The sequence below is a fragment of the Gossypium hirsutum genome, chromosome D09, assembly GCF_007990345.1.
Source record: "Gossypium hirsutum isolate 1008001.06 chromosome D09, Gossypium_hirsutum_v2.1, whole genome shotgun sequence".
NCBI lineage: Eukaryota > Viridiplantae > Streptophyta > Magnoliopsida > Malvales > Malvaceae > Gossypium > Gossypium hirsutum.
The window spans coordinates 2777852-2794915 of NC_053445.1; the positions used below are offsets into that span (position 1 = coordinate 2777852).

The 17064-nt window shown below is 35.3% G+C and overlaps 1 protein-coding gene, 1 long non-coding RNA gene and 1 other non-coding gene across 3 annotated transcripts; 2 read left to right on the forward strand and 1 right to left on the reverse strand.

The window, feature by feature from the left end:
* The first annotated feature begins 3614 nt into the window (after nt 1-3614).
* LOC121221098 (uncharacterized) lies at nt 3615-10701 on the forward strand. Its single transcript, XR_005918372.1, has 3 exons — nt 3615-3749; nt 4789-5580; nt 9336-10701. It is a non-coding gene; the product is annotated as an uncharacterized lncRNA (long non-coding RNA).
* On the reverse strand, nt 5242-5348 carry LOC121221486 (small nucleolar RNA R71). The gene has a single exon (XR_005918878.1). It is a non-coding gene; the product is annotated as a small nucleolar RNA R71 (small nucleolar RNA).
* An 806-nt stretch (nt 10702-11507) lies between the features above and the next one.
* LOC121221196 (putative disease resistance protein At1g50180) lies at nt 11508-14235 on the forward strand. Its single transcript, XM_041101842.1, has 2 exons — nt 11508-12465; nt 13841-14235. Exons 1-2 carry the CDS (start codon nt 11508-11510, stop codon nt 14233-14235), a joined length of 1353 nt encoding a protein of 450 aa, XP_040957776.1.
* Nucleotides 14236-17064: the final 2829 nt, after the last annotated feature.

Consider the following 17064-nt stretch of genomic DNA (forward strand, 5'->3'; position numbering starts at 1 on the left):
ATTTGTTAATTTTTTTCAATAGAAAGTATCTATTTCAGTGGTTAAGTGTCTTAATTGTGTGTTTGAGGTCTTGGGTTCAAGTCACACTTTTTGGCAAAATTCAATTATTTTTGTTCCTAGGCCTATCTCTGTTCGTTGGGCTTAAATGTTATTTTCGGTCAATCTGTATCAGAATGAGCCTACTGGTTCAGTGGTAATAGGTTGCTTACCGTTGAATTCTTGCGTGACAAAAATAGTAATATTTTTGCAATTTACTGTCTAGGGCGTGCATGGGATGGAATTTCTTTGAAAATCAATTCCTGGAAAGTTGGACGGTTGTTGTATACCGAAGTTTGTGGGATTTTATGAACAGTGGTGTTAGTGGGTAGGTTAATTTTTTTAAAATTGTATTTTGGTTAGAATTGTTTTATTTAAAATATATTGGTGGTTTTAAGATTTTTTTCCCAAAAACCCTTTTTTTCTCTCGCATGTTCCCTTCTCTCCTTCCTTTTCTTACTTCAGTTATTCTTTTTCTTCCTTCTTTCTTTGTTCATGTGGGTGAGACCCCAAGATGATGTTTCTTTTTCTTAATCTTTGTTGTTTCAACTCTCCTTGTTTGGCCAATAAAGGTTAGTAATAGGTGTTGACTGCGAATTGATTTGTACGTAAGTATTGGTATTCTTTTCTTTTTCATTTGGGAATTTTTTGTCATTGTTTCTCGTTTTGTTAGAGTGTGTTGGTGGAGTTAATCGTGGTTAATGTTTGGTTTGGTTTAGGGAAAACTCAAGAAACAATTCATCCGTTGGTGACTTAGGATTGTGGAGGCACTATTCGTCCTTAGGTAAAGGTTTTATGCCAAACTGGGACCGTTGCAGTTGTTGAGTTAATCGGATGTGGGTTGGTTTAGTATTTTAAGGAAATGGAAGATTTTGGTCAATTAATTGTAATGCTATTGAGGGTTGATTTGCTTAATGTTCGATGCTTTTAGGTGTTGTAATACTAAATTTGTGGATTCGCATCGAAATCAGTCAAGGTGTGTAACGAAAACCTGAGAAAACAGGGAAAGGTGAAAGTTAAAAAAATGTCGACAGCACATGGTCATGTGCTAAACCGTGTGAGCCACACGGGCATGTGTGAAACCGTGTGGGCCACACGGGCTGGCCAGGTAGGCCGTGTGGGCCCAAAATTCTGGATTTTACCCTAGGGTTGTAAGCATCGTTTGGATCAAACGTAGGCCTTCTATAGGGTCCATATGGCATTAATTAAGCTTTAAAATATGATTTCTGATGTTGTGTTAGCATAAAAATACTGATATATGATGTATGCATGGCATAAACTATATTAAAGGTAAGACTGGTCCGTATCTGTTATAGGAGCATGTATGACATGTATATTCTGTTATTCTTTAATTTTTGTATGTGCATTGGCGTGGGATTTGTGTATATGGAGAAAGTGAGGATAGATATACCTTTTCCATATTTTGTGGCACAGCCATACATATTTATGTAACTGGTGAAAATCGCCTAATGATCAAGCAGCTAAGCTGCAAATATTCTGAAAAGTGTCATACCGATGCTAAGCAGTGTGTAGGGCTGGATGGGTATTTAAATACCTTATATGGTGTGTTAGGATGGTTGGAGATGGTGTGTAGCAGTTGGGGGTAGGATCATAAATTTGCATATGTTATGATCTTATACGAATTTTGTCTCTGATGTATACGTCTAATTGATATTTGTTGATATTCTACTATATTGCTCACTCTCGGTTTGTCTATTTACTTTCAAGTAACCCTTAGACTTAGGATGGGTCGGTGCGAGAGAGCTCGGTTGAACATTTTTGTTAATTACGTTAATTTTTTATTACTTTACAGTTTGGTTTCTATGGACCGTTCAGACAATTTTGGAATTGTTTTAACATTTGGATTTTATTTGTTTTTTTTATTTTAACTATTTAAATGTTTTTGGTGGGTCGAAGTTGATTTGCTAAAATGTGGATTTTACAACGAACAATCGTGTTTTCGAAACTGAACTTAACTAAGTTTTTCTGCTGTAAACTCAAACAATTTTAATATTTATATATGTGAAATCAATGTTTTCATTAGACAATTAAAAAGATATGTTCTCTAACAAACTGGATTCGTACATAATAAGAGTAAACAACATCTTTTCAAAACCAACGAATTCTGGGTTTTTGAAGGATTTTATAGTAGCATCTCCAGATCTAGCCATAACGACTAGGTCGGGTTTGAGGTGTTACACTGTGGGATCGATCCTACTCCCTATACTACTATTTATTTACTGTTTAGACATAGCAATATTATGCACTTATGGTAATGTCAAGCATTTTGTTTTTTCGAAACTTGTTTTGCTGGAAAAATGAGTAGTTTACAACTACACAAGTAACTACTTTTGTTGATAGATATTTGGCGAATTGAGGAGTGCTCAAAAGATCATTGATTGTACAGCTTCTTGTGTGCCACATCATGTTACTACTAGGTATCGGTGGTTAAGACCAACAACTGGCTGGTTAAAGTGTAGCACCAACGTTCTCATTCTTCATGAGACTGGGCCTATTGGTTTGGCAGCACTTTGCGTTACAAGATAATGTGTTAGTTCCAGTGTTTAGCCAAGTCCTACATCGCAAAATCTATATATATTTGGGAAGCTTTGTCTTGGCTCAAATCATTGTAGAAAGATTATATAATTCACAAGTTTGATTGCTTGGAAGTAGTAAATGCACTGGATTTGCATGCATCTTATTCTTCCAAGTTTGGTTCGATTTTACAAGATTGTTTAATGTTAAAATTCCAGTTTCATCATTTGTCCTTTTAATGGATTCAACGGACCGCAAATAAGGTGGTTCACAGTCTTGCTAAGTGATAACTCTAAATTATATAGATTTTTAGAGCACCATTTTACTTAGAATTTATGCAAATCCCGAGTATTTTTTATAACTAATTATGTGTTTTTTTTTACATATTGAGAGTTTTGGCACAATCAAATCAAGATTATAATTTTTGAGTAATTTGGTGCTAAATTCATATAATTCTACTCTATGTTGCTACATTTTGAAATTTTCATAATTTGTGCTATAATTGTTGCAGCTTGGTACTCTAAATTGTTTCATGTTCGAAGCCAGTATGGATGACAAATGCACATGAGCTAAAATCAATCAGCATGGGACAATAGGCTAAGGCATTGGACTCAACAAAATTCTTATAGCCTAGCTTGGAAGTGGAATGCTAAAAGAACAAGTATGCCTTCTACATTGGAGCCCAAACCGTCCATTAAAGGGGAAAGAAGCCCAAATTCGGAAACGACTTGGTAGAGTAGCCAAACCAAGTTTGGAAATTTTAATTAAGTGTCCTTACATGTATAAATAAAAAATAAAAAACCAGCCCCAGTCAAATCCCACAGTTGTTGTCCAACCCATGCTTTAAATCAAGCAAAAATCAAGCTTGAATCATGAAAAAATCAACCCCTTGTTCTATGAAATATGTTTGGCCATGCATGATAGATTTCTACGGGATGTTCATGCTATTTTTAGCAAACTCCCGAGCCTTCCCTCATGTATAAATACCACCACCATTCACCTCTCAAATCACTTATCAATCATTCTTTCTTTTCTCTCACATGCCTAGCCTTCCATTTCCAATCATTTTTCCCATCCTCTCTTTGAGAGTTCCCTTAGCAGGTAGGTATTGAGAGAAAAGCTCTCTTGGTCAACCATCTTGAGGAGTAATTTGCATCAGAGTAATGGCAAAAATCAGAGTAAGCCACAACGAATATTTCTCGAGAAATCACCAAATTCATCTCAGACTTTCTTCTTTCTTTTTCTTTTAATTGTTCTTAGTTTATAAACATGATTGCAAATTATTTGATTGATTTTTCATTAATAATAGGGACCTAAATTTTTTTCAGCTAAGATAGTTACAATGACTTGATTTGATTCATTCAATTCATGTTTATCTTTTTTCGTGTCTCAATTGTTTATGTCAATTAAAATCATCCATGTTGTTCTTGCATTAAGATATGTTTGACTGCATTAGAATTAATCGCTTAAGACCCAGATGATGATTAATGGACGTAATAATTGAAAGATGCATGCTTAATTTATATCTGATCATGAATAAATTAAAGATTCGTAATAATTCCAAAAGAACACTATTACCTTGCATAACTTTAGATTTATGTAATTAAATTGTTTCAAACTTAGTCTATCCCTGTTACTTTATATAAATTCTAAGGAATCCTTTGTTAAATGTTGACTTATAAATATGCATGTTTTTCTAAGTGATAAAACTAAGATCTCGAAAGAGCTATGATTTTATAGTCCAAGTTCATAAATGATCGAGTTGCCATAGAATTTTTTCGAAACATTGTTAAACATGATAATGAATGAATTAAATTAAAAGTTGTAATTGTTATAGCTTATTCATTTTATTGTTATTAAATCTTGAGAATTGTTGCTAAACCATTTCATTGCATTATTTCATCTTATTTGCATATTAGTTGTTAATTTAAATAGGACATCCATCACCTTCAAATATTTTATTTTCATAACCAATTTGTAAAACATTAATTTTACAATTGTTGATTAATAGATAGAGCCCTTGTGGAGACGATACTCTTTTTACTCACTTATTACTAGATAGCGGTTGTGTATGCTTGCACATTCCATCGCGAACCAAGTCTTTAGCGTTGTTGTCGGGGACTGTTATTCTAGTCAATTTTTTTTCAAATTAATTATCTTGCAATTTTGTTCAATTTTCTTTTATTTTTAATTTAATAAGTTTTCATTATTATTTAGGTGATAATGGATCCTTTACAACATGTTCAAGGAGAAGCATTTGCTTATAATGCTCACAAACTTATCAATGTTTCCAATGACAGAAACTGCACCATACGATAATATGCCATTCCTCTCTTCAACGAGCTCAATTCAAGTATTGTGAGACCCAAAACTGAGGCTCTACAATTCGAACTAAAGCCCGTGATGTTCCAAATGCTTCAAACAATGGGCCAATTTAGTGGGATGCCTACTAAGGATCCACGTGTTCATCTTTGATTATTCATGGAAGTGAGTGACTTATTCAAATTAGTCGGGGTGACTGAGGACGTAATGAGACTAAGATTATTTCTATAATCCTTAAAAGATAGAGCACGAGCATGGTTGAACTCCCTATCGTCCAGCTCCGTAACTACATGGCAAGAGTTGGTTGAACTTTTCTTAATGAAATACTTCCCTCTATCTCTGACTGCCAAGTTCCAAAATGAAATCACCTCATTTCAACAACTTGACGAAAAATCATTATATGAGGCATATGAGTGATTCAAAGAGTTATTACAAAAGTGCCCTCACCATGGTATTCCTTATTGCGTTCAAATGGAGAATTTCTATATTGGTCTTAATGATCATACTAGAATGATGGTGGATGCTTCGGCAAATAGAGCCCTTCTTTCTAAGTCTTATAATGAGGCTTATGAGATTGTTGAAAGAATTGCCAACAATAACTATTAGTGGCCAATCAATCGAGTAGTCTCAGAAAGACGAGTAGCAGGAGTATATGAAGTTGATGCACTTACTTCTTTGGCAGCCCAGGTATCCTCTATGTTTTCTATGCTTAAGAATAGAACTATTAATGGTTTCAATAGTAATCTGATAGGTCAGTAGCAAAACTAGTTTGAGAATATTTCTTGTGAATACTGTGGAGATAACCATTTATTTCAAAATTGCCCATCGAATCTAGAGTAAAAACATTACATGGGAATTCAAAATTGGAATGGTCCGCAATCAAACTCTTACAACTTTTCATGGCAGTACCATTCAAATTTTCCATAGAGTAATCAATGGGACCAACTCTTCTATGCCATCTCAACTAAATTATCTGCCGAAATATTCTCAACAAGTGCAACAACCACCACCAACTAAATCTTCAAGTAATCTTGAGGATTTGCTAAAGGCGTACATAGTAAAGAATAATGTAGTGATCCAAAGCCAAGCAACAAAGTTGAGGAATTTAGGGAACCAAGTGGGTCAACTAACTAATGAACTTCAAAATAGACCCCAAGGAGCTTTGCCCAGCGATACTGAAAATCCAATAATTTCGGGCAAAGAACATTGCAAAACGGTCACTTTACCAAGTGGAAAGACATTGGAGCCCAAGTGGTTGAGGTTGAAGATGAGCCTGTCGTAGCTTAAGACAAAGAGGAAGTTTAACCGAGTGTTAAAAATCCTATTTCATAGAAATCAGATACGGTGATCCTTGATGAGGTAAACTCTAAACCAATCAGTTCTGATAATCTAACACCTTTGTAAGATGTAGAAAAATTTCCAGAAAATAGTTGTTTGGTTAAATCTAATATTCCACCACTACCATATCCTCAACGATTCCAGAACCAACAACAGGATACTCAATTTAAAGAAATTTTGGATGATGAGGTGACTTGTAATGTCTTCAATGCTACTAAATCCCAGGTTGTAGTTGAAGATTGCTCTTCTATTTCCAAGATAGAATTGTTGGCTTCTACAGAATTGGAACTCAATTCCCTAGACAATCCATTAGAATGTATTCTACTAGTAGATTCGTCAAAGTGATGATGAAGACAATGAATGTTTGGTTTTGTTAGAAGCTAAAATGAAGGAATTCACTCAGGAAGTTCATTGGAATCATTAAAGTTATTATCCCGAGAGTATGCACAACTAAAAGCATTGATTGAAGAGTCGGTTGAGTTGGAACTGAAGATTTTGCTTCCTCATTTGAAATATGATTATTTGGGTCTATCTTCGACTTTACCTATCACTATTTCAGTTGAGTTCACCAAAAATCAAGAAGAAAATTCACTTGTAGTTTTGGGAAAGCACAATAACGGTATTGGATGAATTATTGCAAATATTTGAAACACAAGTTGGAAGGTTGGCATGAATTATAGGAAGTTAAACAAGGTCACTAGAAAATATCATTTCTGGTTTTCTTTCCCAAATAAAATGTTGGAAAAATTTGTCGGGAAAGAGTATGATTACTTCCTAAATGAGTATGGTTGGTATGATAGATCACCCTATGACACTATCTCGGTTAGTGACAATTCTGAATAAATTGGTGGGAGCTCTCTTCACTTTCTCTATCATTATTTTATATTTTTTAGTTTTTTTCTTTCATTTGAATAAAATGGAAGACTTAGATAAAATTTTCTTTGGGTCATTACATTAATTAAAATTTTGTCTAGAAGATTGGGATTTAAGCGGGACCATTTGTGACCCCTCCAGTCTTTCCTGTGAGTTTAATTTAATGTAATTTTTTGAAAAAATATTTTTCTAAGTAGTCCGAAGAATTTATGTGTTTTGTTCAATAAATGGTCAAATTTTTACACAAGCACTAATTTCTTTGAGTTTTTTTTCAATTTACTTTCAATACAGGAACTTAAGATCCAATAAGGTGCTACCATTAGACTTAAGACACTGCTAGGAAGGGAAATACTGAACCCTTTTTTTGCACAACCTGCAGCCATTACCTTTCTCCACTAACACTCTCAAGTAGCCCCATAGTGCATCTCACTTAACCTCTTAATGTCACAGCCTTCAACTCCCTAAATCACCACCTGAGCACCTTCATTTGAAGCCACCAACCACCACACCTAAACTATCCTTAAAATTGCCACCCCCTCCACCTCTAAACCTTTCCATCAGCTACTCACCTACCTGCCCAAAATCGAAACCACCCTTAACATATTTTCTAACTTTGATGCCATGATTAATAGAATGGGAGAATTTCTTAAATATTGACCCTTTTGTCTTGTTCTTTCGCCTTCTCTTTCTCGTTTGAATTCATGAATAAATTAAGTTGATGCCTTTTACATTATTGTTGTTTTGTAGTAAAGAGCAAAGTAGTGTAGTAATGTGAATGTACATGTTTAGGATTGGATTTTTCAAGGAAAGACTTGGTACTTAAGTAGTCATCATGACTCACCTCTTTTTCCTGGGATCCTACCTAGTGTACAATTCATATTCACAACTTTGTATTTTGCAATGAGAACATTGCTTCTTTTTAAAAAGGGGTAGGGCCATCTTGCATGATTTTTTTTTTAATTTTCACACAGAAGTATGTTGAAATAAATTAATGCTCAGAGAAAATTTTTGTTAATAATTTCTGATTCTATTCAAGTTTTTTTGAAATTATGTTAGCTTAATCATGATATGATTGTTTTTCTAAGTCTTATGTAGTTTTAGCCATGAAAATTTACTTTTCCTTAGAATTAGGCATGCATGAATGTTTAAGTCTTTAGAATTGTCTTAGTAACTTTCTTGAGGCAAAATCCTAGTAGGCATAAGAATCTGAAAATGATATAGGCACACTTTGTTTGGATCATTTGAGCCTTTCAAGCCTACCATATTTAAAATTAACCCTTGAAACCTTATTTTTGAGTTGTATGGCCTACATCATAAGCCATCTTTCCTTATTTTCATAAATTTTACATTATCTTTTCTCCAACTTTAACTTTACTTGCTTTGGTGAAAAGAAATCTTATAAGAGAAGTCAAAATAAGGTATCATGAAAAAGAAAAGAAGAGGTACAATCAAATACCGAGAAATATCATCGAGCATGAGTTCAAAATTAAATTTGGGGGTGTTAACCCAATTAGTAAGGAAGATTGAGCTATAGAAGATCCAAGGAAAGTTTAAGGTTATTTAGCTCAAAAATCACTTCTCTTTATCCCTACCTTGAGCCTAGCCCCATTATAACCCTACAAAAGACCTATTGATTTTGATAATTATGCCGACTACATTATTGGAGAGAAATTACTAAGTCAACATATGAAGACCATTATTAAACCTTAGGATTGTCTTGCTTAATTAAAATAAGGAAGAATAATTGAATGGTAGGATTTATATATGGCTCAGAAAAACATGCGAATTATGATTATTGTTAACATATTCTTTTACATGATATAAAATTTTAAAATTATATTTACATGCGAGCAACTTATTTGCAAGAAGGGTTGCGGGCATAAATTTGTTAATGCATAATTATGTGAGGAATTGATTCTACTTAAATATTGTACGAGATTGCCTTGTTGAAATTTTCGGCTCGCATGAAACATTACTCAGTACGAGCAATGGATTAAGTTTGGGGTGTGATAACTCTAATTATATAGATTTTTAAAGCACCTTTTTACTTAGAATTTATGCAAATCCTTAGCATTTTGATAACTAATTATGTGTTTTTAGTACATATTAAGAAATTTGGCACAATTAAATCAAGATTATAATTTTTGATTAATTTGGTGCTAAATTCACATAATTCTACTCTATGTTGCTGCATTTTGAAATTTTCATAATTTGTGTTGTAATTGCTATAGCTTGGCACACTTAATTGTTCCATGTTCGAAGCCAGTATGGATGATACATGCACATGAGCTAATATCATTCAGCATGGGACGGCAAGCTAAGGCATTGGACTCAATAAAATTATTTTTAACCCAGCTTGGAAGTAGGATGCTGAAAAGAACAAGTCTACCTTCTACATCGGAGCTCAAACCGTCCATTAAGGGGAAAAGAAGCCCAAATTCCGCAATGACTTGGTAGGGCAACGAAACCAACTTTGGAACAATTAATTAAGGGTTCTTATATGTGTAAAAAATCACAAATCAGCCCCAATCAAACCTCATAATTGTTGCCCAACCCATGCCTTAAATCAAGCAAAAATCAAGCTTGGATCATGAAAAAATCAACCCCTTCTTCCATGAAATATGGTTGGCCATGCATGAGAGGTTTCTAGGGGATGTTCATGCTATTTTTAGCAAACTCCCAAGCCTTCCCTCATGTATAAATACTACCTCCATTCACCTCTTAAATCACTCATCAATCATTCATTCTCTTCTCTCCCACGCCTAGCCTTTCATGTCCCTTCATTTTCCCATCCTCTCTTTGAGAGTTCCCTTAGCAAGTAGTTCTTGAGAGAAAAGTTCTCTTGGTCAGTCACCTTGAGAAGTAATTTGCATTAGAGCAATGATGGAAATCGAAGGAAGCCACCACGGATAGTTCTCGAGAAATCACCGAATTCATCTCAAAGTTTCTTCTTCCTTTCTCTTTTAATTGTTCATAGTTTATAAACATGATTCCAAATTATTTGATTGATTTTTCATTAATAATAATGACTTAAATTTGTTTTAGCTAGGATGGTTACAAAGCCTTGATTTGATTCATTCAATTCATGTTTATATTGTTCCGTGCCTCAATTGTTTATGCTTCCAATTAAAATCATCCATGTTGTTCATGCATTAAAATATGTTTGACTGCATTAGAATTATTCGCTTAATTTGACCCAGATAGTGATTAATGGACGTAATAATTGGAAGATGCATGCTTAATTTATATCTGATCATGAATAAATTAAAAGCTTGTAATAATTCTAAAAGAACACTACTACTTGCATAACTTTAGATTTATGTAATTAAATTGTTTCAAACCTAACCCGCCACTATTACTTTATATAAATTCTAAGAAATCCTTAGTTAAATGTTGACATAGAAATATGCATGTTTTTCTAAATAATAAATCTAAGATCTCGAAAGAGCTATGATTTTATATTCCAAGTTCATAAATGATCAAGTTGACATGAAATTTTTCCGGAACATTGTTAAACATGGTAATGAATGAATTAAATTAAAAATTGTAATTGTTCTAGCTTTATTCATGTTATTGTTATTAAATCTTGTGAATTGTTGTTAAACCATTTCATTGCATTTATTTCATCTCATTTGCATATAAGTTGTTAATTTAAATAGGACATCCATCACCTCCAAATATTTTATTTTCATAACCAATTTGTAAAACATTAATTTTACAATTGTTGGTTAATAGATACTCCCTGTGGAGACTATACAATTTTTACTCATTACTTGGTAATGACTGTGTATACTTACACATTCCGTCGCGAACCACTACGATGACATTATCTTCTACAATCCTCTCTCTATGGGGTAGATGATGGTCACGATACACTAAATAGTTTTTGACACCGAACCTTACTGCCATTTGTTTAACCGAAAGACAAACTCACTGGTAACCTTATAATACAACTAAACCTCAAATTCAATTATTTACTGTGAGTTCAAAGTGAATTTTTAAACACCAATTAAAAAATAATATATGTATATATATATATAGAAAGTGAAAAACCAGATTAAGTTATAATTAGTAACAGATAAAATAATTGGAATTCGACTCTAGGAAGCTAAGCTTGAATTTTTCTTATTCTTTTCTTCATCCGCAAGAAGGGTAGCAGATCAATGACCCATCATTTTCTTAATCTGTATTGCCGGCAATAATGTTCATAGGAGGCAGCACTCTCTCGTTCATAAACCATCAGGTAATGTTCAAAAACATATGTTTCATTGGTCATTGAATACTCATTGTGCTGAAATATTTACTTGTGATTTTGCTCGATGCTTAAAACTGATTGGAAACTTGTTGAATAATTGTAGAATTAATTCATTAAGAAAAAGAAAAAAGAGAGGAACGCGCAATCTATGGCAGTTTCGGTGTTCAGTGTTATCAGAAAGATTGAAGACTTACTAATGGAAGAACCGGAAGTCTTGAAGGGAATAAGAGAGGATTTTGATCGGATGGGAAGCGCTCTCAGGTCAATGAAGAGCTTCTTAATAGGTATTGGTTTAAGAGAAAATAAGTTCACCATAAGATTCTGGGTTGCAGAAATCAAAGATGTGGTCGATGATGCTGAGGATGTCATTCATACTTTTCTTCGCAAAACTACAGTTTGTTTTCTGGAAGAAAGATGGATAATTCGAAAAACCAAGTCAAAGATATCAGAAATCATAGACCAAATCACTTATTTGACTAGAAAATTGGAAGAAATTGGCGTAGAAGAGTCCATAGGTGGAGAAAGCCAGAGGCAACAATTAAGTCACTATTACCATCCTATTGTTGGGATGGATGACCAAATCGCAGATTTAGTCTCCACTCTGTTGCAAGACTATAGAGATTTCCGAGTCATTTCGATTTGTGGAATGGTTGGTTCGGGAAAAACCACCCTTGCTAAGGCAGTGTACAATCACAAGCAAGTAAGGTATAATTTCGTCGGTCATGCTTGGGTTTATGTTTCTTATCCATGGAAAGGGAACAAAATCTGGGAAGACATTTGTTATGGGCTTGGTATTTTTGGTGTGAAAGATAGCAAGTACAGTGACGAAGAGTTAGCAAAGAAGTTGTACAAAATCTTGAAAGACAATAAATGTATAGTTGTTCTTGATGATATCAGGACTGTTGAGGTTTGGGATAGTATAAAACCTGCATTTCCAGTCAATTGTGAGACACAAAGTCTTAGCAAGATATTGATCACTTCCAGCAACTGGGAGCTATCTGCTCATGCAGCTCGGGTAGGATATCTGTATGATATGAAGATGTTAACATACAAGCAGAGCATCAATATTCTTCGTAATATTGCATTTTCTGAAACAGATTCTGGAGGTATTACATAATGATCTTAATTACTCAATTTTCAAGTATTAAACTAATTCAACATCTTTGCTATACGAGTATACTCAATACTTCAAATCTTTGTCCAAATATATGCCGACAAAAATGTCAAAACTACTTGAAAAAAAAATAAGAATATGAAAAGCTTCTTTTAAATATATATTGTTTGCGGGTTTATGAAGTAGCATGAGCTTTTTGTTTAGCATTTGAAGTATACATTTTTTAACCATACTAGAAATCATGTTTCATTTGACTTTGCTGAAGGTTCGGGTCTTTTATTGGGAGAAGTATTTGAAGTGTCGTCTATTGAGGAGCCGATCGGACCCTTAAACAATGGAAGTATTGTTCCCGAGGTATTTATGCTCAATTTTAGCACTAGGTTTTGTCTTCCTGCTTCGAGGAGAGCCCAAAAGGATTCACGGGATTTGGCGAAGATCTAATCCACCAAAGAAATGTTTTTAGCATTTTGGCTTTGGTGGGGTTCATACTCATGCCTTTAAAGGGTCTTAGTCGGTAAAAACACAACCAATTTCCTTTGTGAACTAAGTGTTTTCACCAAACTCCGTAACCCCTTTGCGCTCTATTCAAAGTATGAAGACAAAACTTGAGTCTAAAATCGAACATAGAACCCCAGGCACAACACCTCCGTTGTTTGAGGGTTCAATCAGTTGCTTCGAGGATAACACTTCAAAGACTTCTAATAAGAGAGTCGACACCCTTCAACAAAAAGTCTTTAAAGTGTTGTTTATCGAGTGGCCGCTCAAACTCTGAAATAGTAGAGGTATTGTGCCCTAGGCTTCTTACCCAGTAAGACCATTTAAGAGCACGGTTTCAAATCCCACCCAAGGCCAAAATGCTAAAAACATTTTCTTGGTGGATTAAATGCTCCCGTCAAACTCCGTGAATTCTTTTGGGCTCTGCTGCGTGTAAGGAGACAAAACTCAAGGCTAAAATCGAGCATAGACACCTCGAGCAGTATATCCAGCTATTTGAAGGTTTGATCAATTACTTGATGAACAACACTTCAAAGACTTCTCCTAGAAAAGTATATACCATCAACAAATTTAACATGGTTGTACTCTTTAGAAGAGTTTGTTTTTTATTTGGATCTATTCAATTCTTTGAACTTAATCTTCTTTTGTAGCAAAAGAAAAGAAAAAATGTCGCAAGCGCATACCAAACTTATTCCTAGATTCTTAAATCACTTGCACGCAACCGTTACTTAAATAAAGCTAAAGTAGAGTCTTGTTAACGTTACATATATGTTTTCGCATGAGATAAAGGCAGTCTTTCTGTAAAGCGCTTCAAGCGTTAATTTTGGTTCTTAATAATGATTTCATTATTGTTGTTTTTGGAAACTTTGCAGAGCAGTATTCCGCAAAGAAAAAATTAGCAGTGGAGATACTTGGATATTGTTGCAGGTTGCCATCGGCCATTGTGGTGATGGGAGGAATTTTAGCTACAAAAAGATCAACAGAAGAATGGGAAATGTTGCTTAATCATGTGAAATCCAACTTATCAAGTATATCTCTACCGGCTATATTGGCTTTGGCTTATGATGATTTGCCATACCATTTAAAGCCATGTTTCTTGTACTTGAGTCAGTTTTCAGAGGGTTACATGATATCGATCGGCAAATTGATTCAACTATGGGTTGCAGAAGGCATTTTGAGTAATGATAAAGGGGAATCAATCGAAGATATTGCAGAATCCTACATAATAGAGCTTGCCAAAAGATGCATGGTTCAAGTGGGAGAATGAGAGGTAAACATGAAATTCAAAACATGTTACCTACATGATGTCTACAGAGATTTATGCTTGTCAAAGTCTAGTCAAGAAGAGTTCGCGTTGATTCTTGAAAACCCTTTTTCCCTTCCATACATGATGGTTTCTCGTAGAGTTCGGAGAGTTGCTATGCATGAATATATTCCTATACAGTCCTTGAGAAATCTCAAGCTCACGTCTCTATTGTTCTTCAATAAGCTTTATCCAGAAGAACCGTCTATCAGTATTTCTCTACAGGAAACCGCTGAAATTTACTTAAGAGAAGATAAGAGATGGATCTCAAGGCTTTGGATATTGTTTAAACTTATGTGGAGATTTCGAAGGATATTGAATTATCTTTTCAATAACTTCAAGTTGCTTAGAATCCTTGATCTCGAAGGGGCTGAAATTTATATGGAAGGGGAGTTTCTCAGGGATATTGGTAAGCTCATCAGGTTGAGATACTTAAGTCTAAAGGGAACTACTTGCTTCTAGAAGCTATCGCAGAGTATAGGCAATTTGAAGAGGTTGCAGACATTGGATTTACGAATGAATGAAGAGTTTCTGGTCCAAATACCAAATGTGATCTGCAAGATGGAAATGTTAATGTATTTATATCTTCCAATGGTGTGTGATAGTAAAACCAAACTGAGGTTGAATACTTTGAGAAACTTAAGGACACTTGAGAACTTCAACTCCAAGAATTGTTATGTAGAAGATCTTGGTTGCATGACAAATCTTATGGAGTTGGGCATAACAAGGTTTTTTTTGTAGAGATGATTGCGAGGTGAACTGGGGTTCCAATCCCCCGGTCATCATTGCGAGTGAACATCTTCGATCCTTGTCTGTTTCTCGTCCCGAAAACATCGATTTCAATCTTTTGGCATACCTAATTTTGACCTGTGTTCATGTATCTGAGTTGAGTTTAACTTGTTCCATAGGTGAGTTCTTACCAGCATGCCAATTTCCGTACCAAATCACTTTCATGTCCTTGAGTGAGACCGAGCTTAGGACAGATCCAATGCCAACTCTAGGGAAACTACCCAACTTAAAGATTCTTGAACTGCAAAAGGCCGCGTTCATTGGAGATGTTGAAGTCAACCCCCATGCAGCAGCCAAGGTGACCATGCAAGGTGGCCATGCAGGGATCGTACTTTAACAGCAAACCGAAACTGCATTGTTTCATTTGGTTACTCAAATGAACATTTTGTATTTTAGTTGTTTTGAACTAAGTTGGTAACTGTATTTTGATGTAATTAGGTGTTGAATGACAAGTTTAGGTAGAAGTTTATGTTTTCAATCAAGTTTACCAAGTTACTAGGCAATCTAGTGGTGTTAGGTATGTTATTAGGTGGCAACTTGTTTGTTTTGCTGTTGTTATCTCATATATATGTATTGGCATTATGCCTTGTAAAAATGTTAATGAAAATTCAGCTCATTTTCATTCAATTTTATCTCTTTCTTTTCTGTTCTCCATTGCAAAATTTCTTTCTTCTTCTTCAATAGTTTATTCAGCAAGGCTCGACACTTGCTGTGCAAGCAAGCTGAAACCATCTTGCTATTACCTCTTGCACCAACAATTTGTATCTAGAGCCGTTGTCTTAGTGGACCTGTTGCTTCAAACCAAAGAACCTGATGGCTTCTTCAGGATTTTCACCAGCAGCCCCACCAGTCTTCAATGGAAAAAGCTTTCACATATGGCTGGTAAAGATGAAGACTTACCTGCAGGCCTTTGATTTGTGGGAAGTTGTTAACACAGATGCTGAGCCAGCACCACTGAGGGCTAATCCCACAGTAGCTCAGATCAGACAACATGCTGATGAGAGGACCAAAAGGCACAAAGCCATGTCCTGCATTCAGAACTGTGTATCAGATGTCATCTTTACCAGAATTATGGCCTGTGAGACTCCAAAACAGGCCTGGGACAAGCTTAAGGAGGAGTTTCAAGGCACTGAGAGGACAAGGCAACAACAGCTGTTGAATTTGAGAAGGGATTTTGAGAATTTGAAGATAAAAGAAGAAGAAACAGTGAAGCAGTATTCAGATAGAATTATGGCAGTGGTTAACAGTATAAGGCTCCTAGGTGAGCACTTTGATGAGGAAAGAATTGTGGAGAAAGTCCTCTCCACTTTGCCTGAGAAATATGAAGCAAAGATATCCTCCCTAGAGGACTCAAGAGACCTTGCTAGCATCTCTTTGACTGAGTTAATCAACACCTTCTATGCTCAGGAACAAAGGAGAGCTAGTAGAGCTGAAGATCACCAAGAAGGTGCATTTCAAGCCAAGGCCAGAGAAGCCTCGAGCACCAATGCTCAAAAAGGCAAAAAGCCTTGGAAAAGCAGGCCTAAGCCTGATGCTGCAAGGAGCAATGACCAGCCCTGCAGATATTGCAAGAAGCTAGGCCATCCAGAAGACAGATGTTGGTTCAGGCCAGAAGCAGTATGCCAGCACTGCAAGAAGAAGGGCCATGTTGAAAGGGTTTGCAAAAATAGAACCAAGCCAAGGCAGAGCCAATTTCAACAACCAAAGGTTGAAGCTCGAGTAGCTGAGGACAGTAGTGACCAAGAGGAGCAGGTCTTTGTTGTTTCTTGCTTAACTGCTAAGAAGAAATCTTCAAAAGGTTGGCTATTGGACAGTGGTTGCACTAACCACATGTCACCAGATGCCTCCTTGTTTAAAACCTTGGATAGAAGTTGCAAAACCAAGGTCAAGGTTGGAAATGGCCAGTTTATAAAGGCTGAAGGAAGAGGAGAGGTGTTGATATGTACTCCTACAGGTAACAAGGTCATACCAAATGTGATTTTGGTGCCTGAGATTGACAGAAAC

Coding starts and splice junctions, on each gene's coding strand:
- LOC121221196 (XM_041101842.1), top strand. CDS start 11,508: ATGGCAGTTTCGGTGTTCAGTGTTATCAGAAAGATTGAAGACTTACTA. Junction 12,466..13,840: donor TTCTGAAACAGATTCTGGAG/GTATTACATAAT, acceptor GAAACTTTGCAG/AGCAGTATTCCGCAAAGAAA.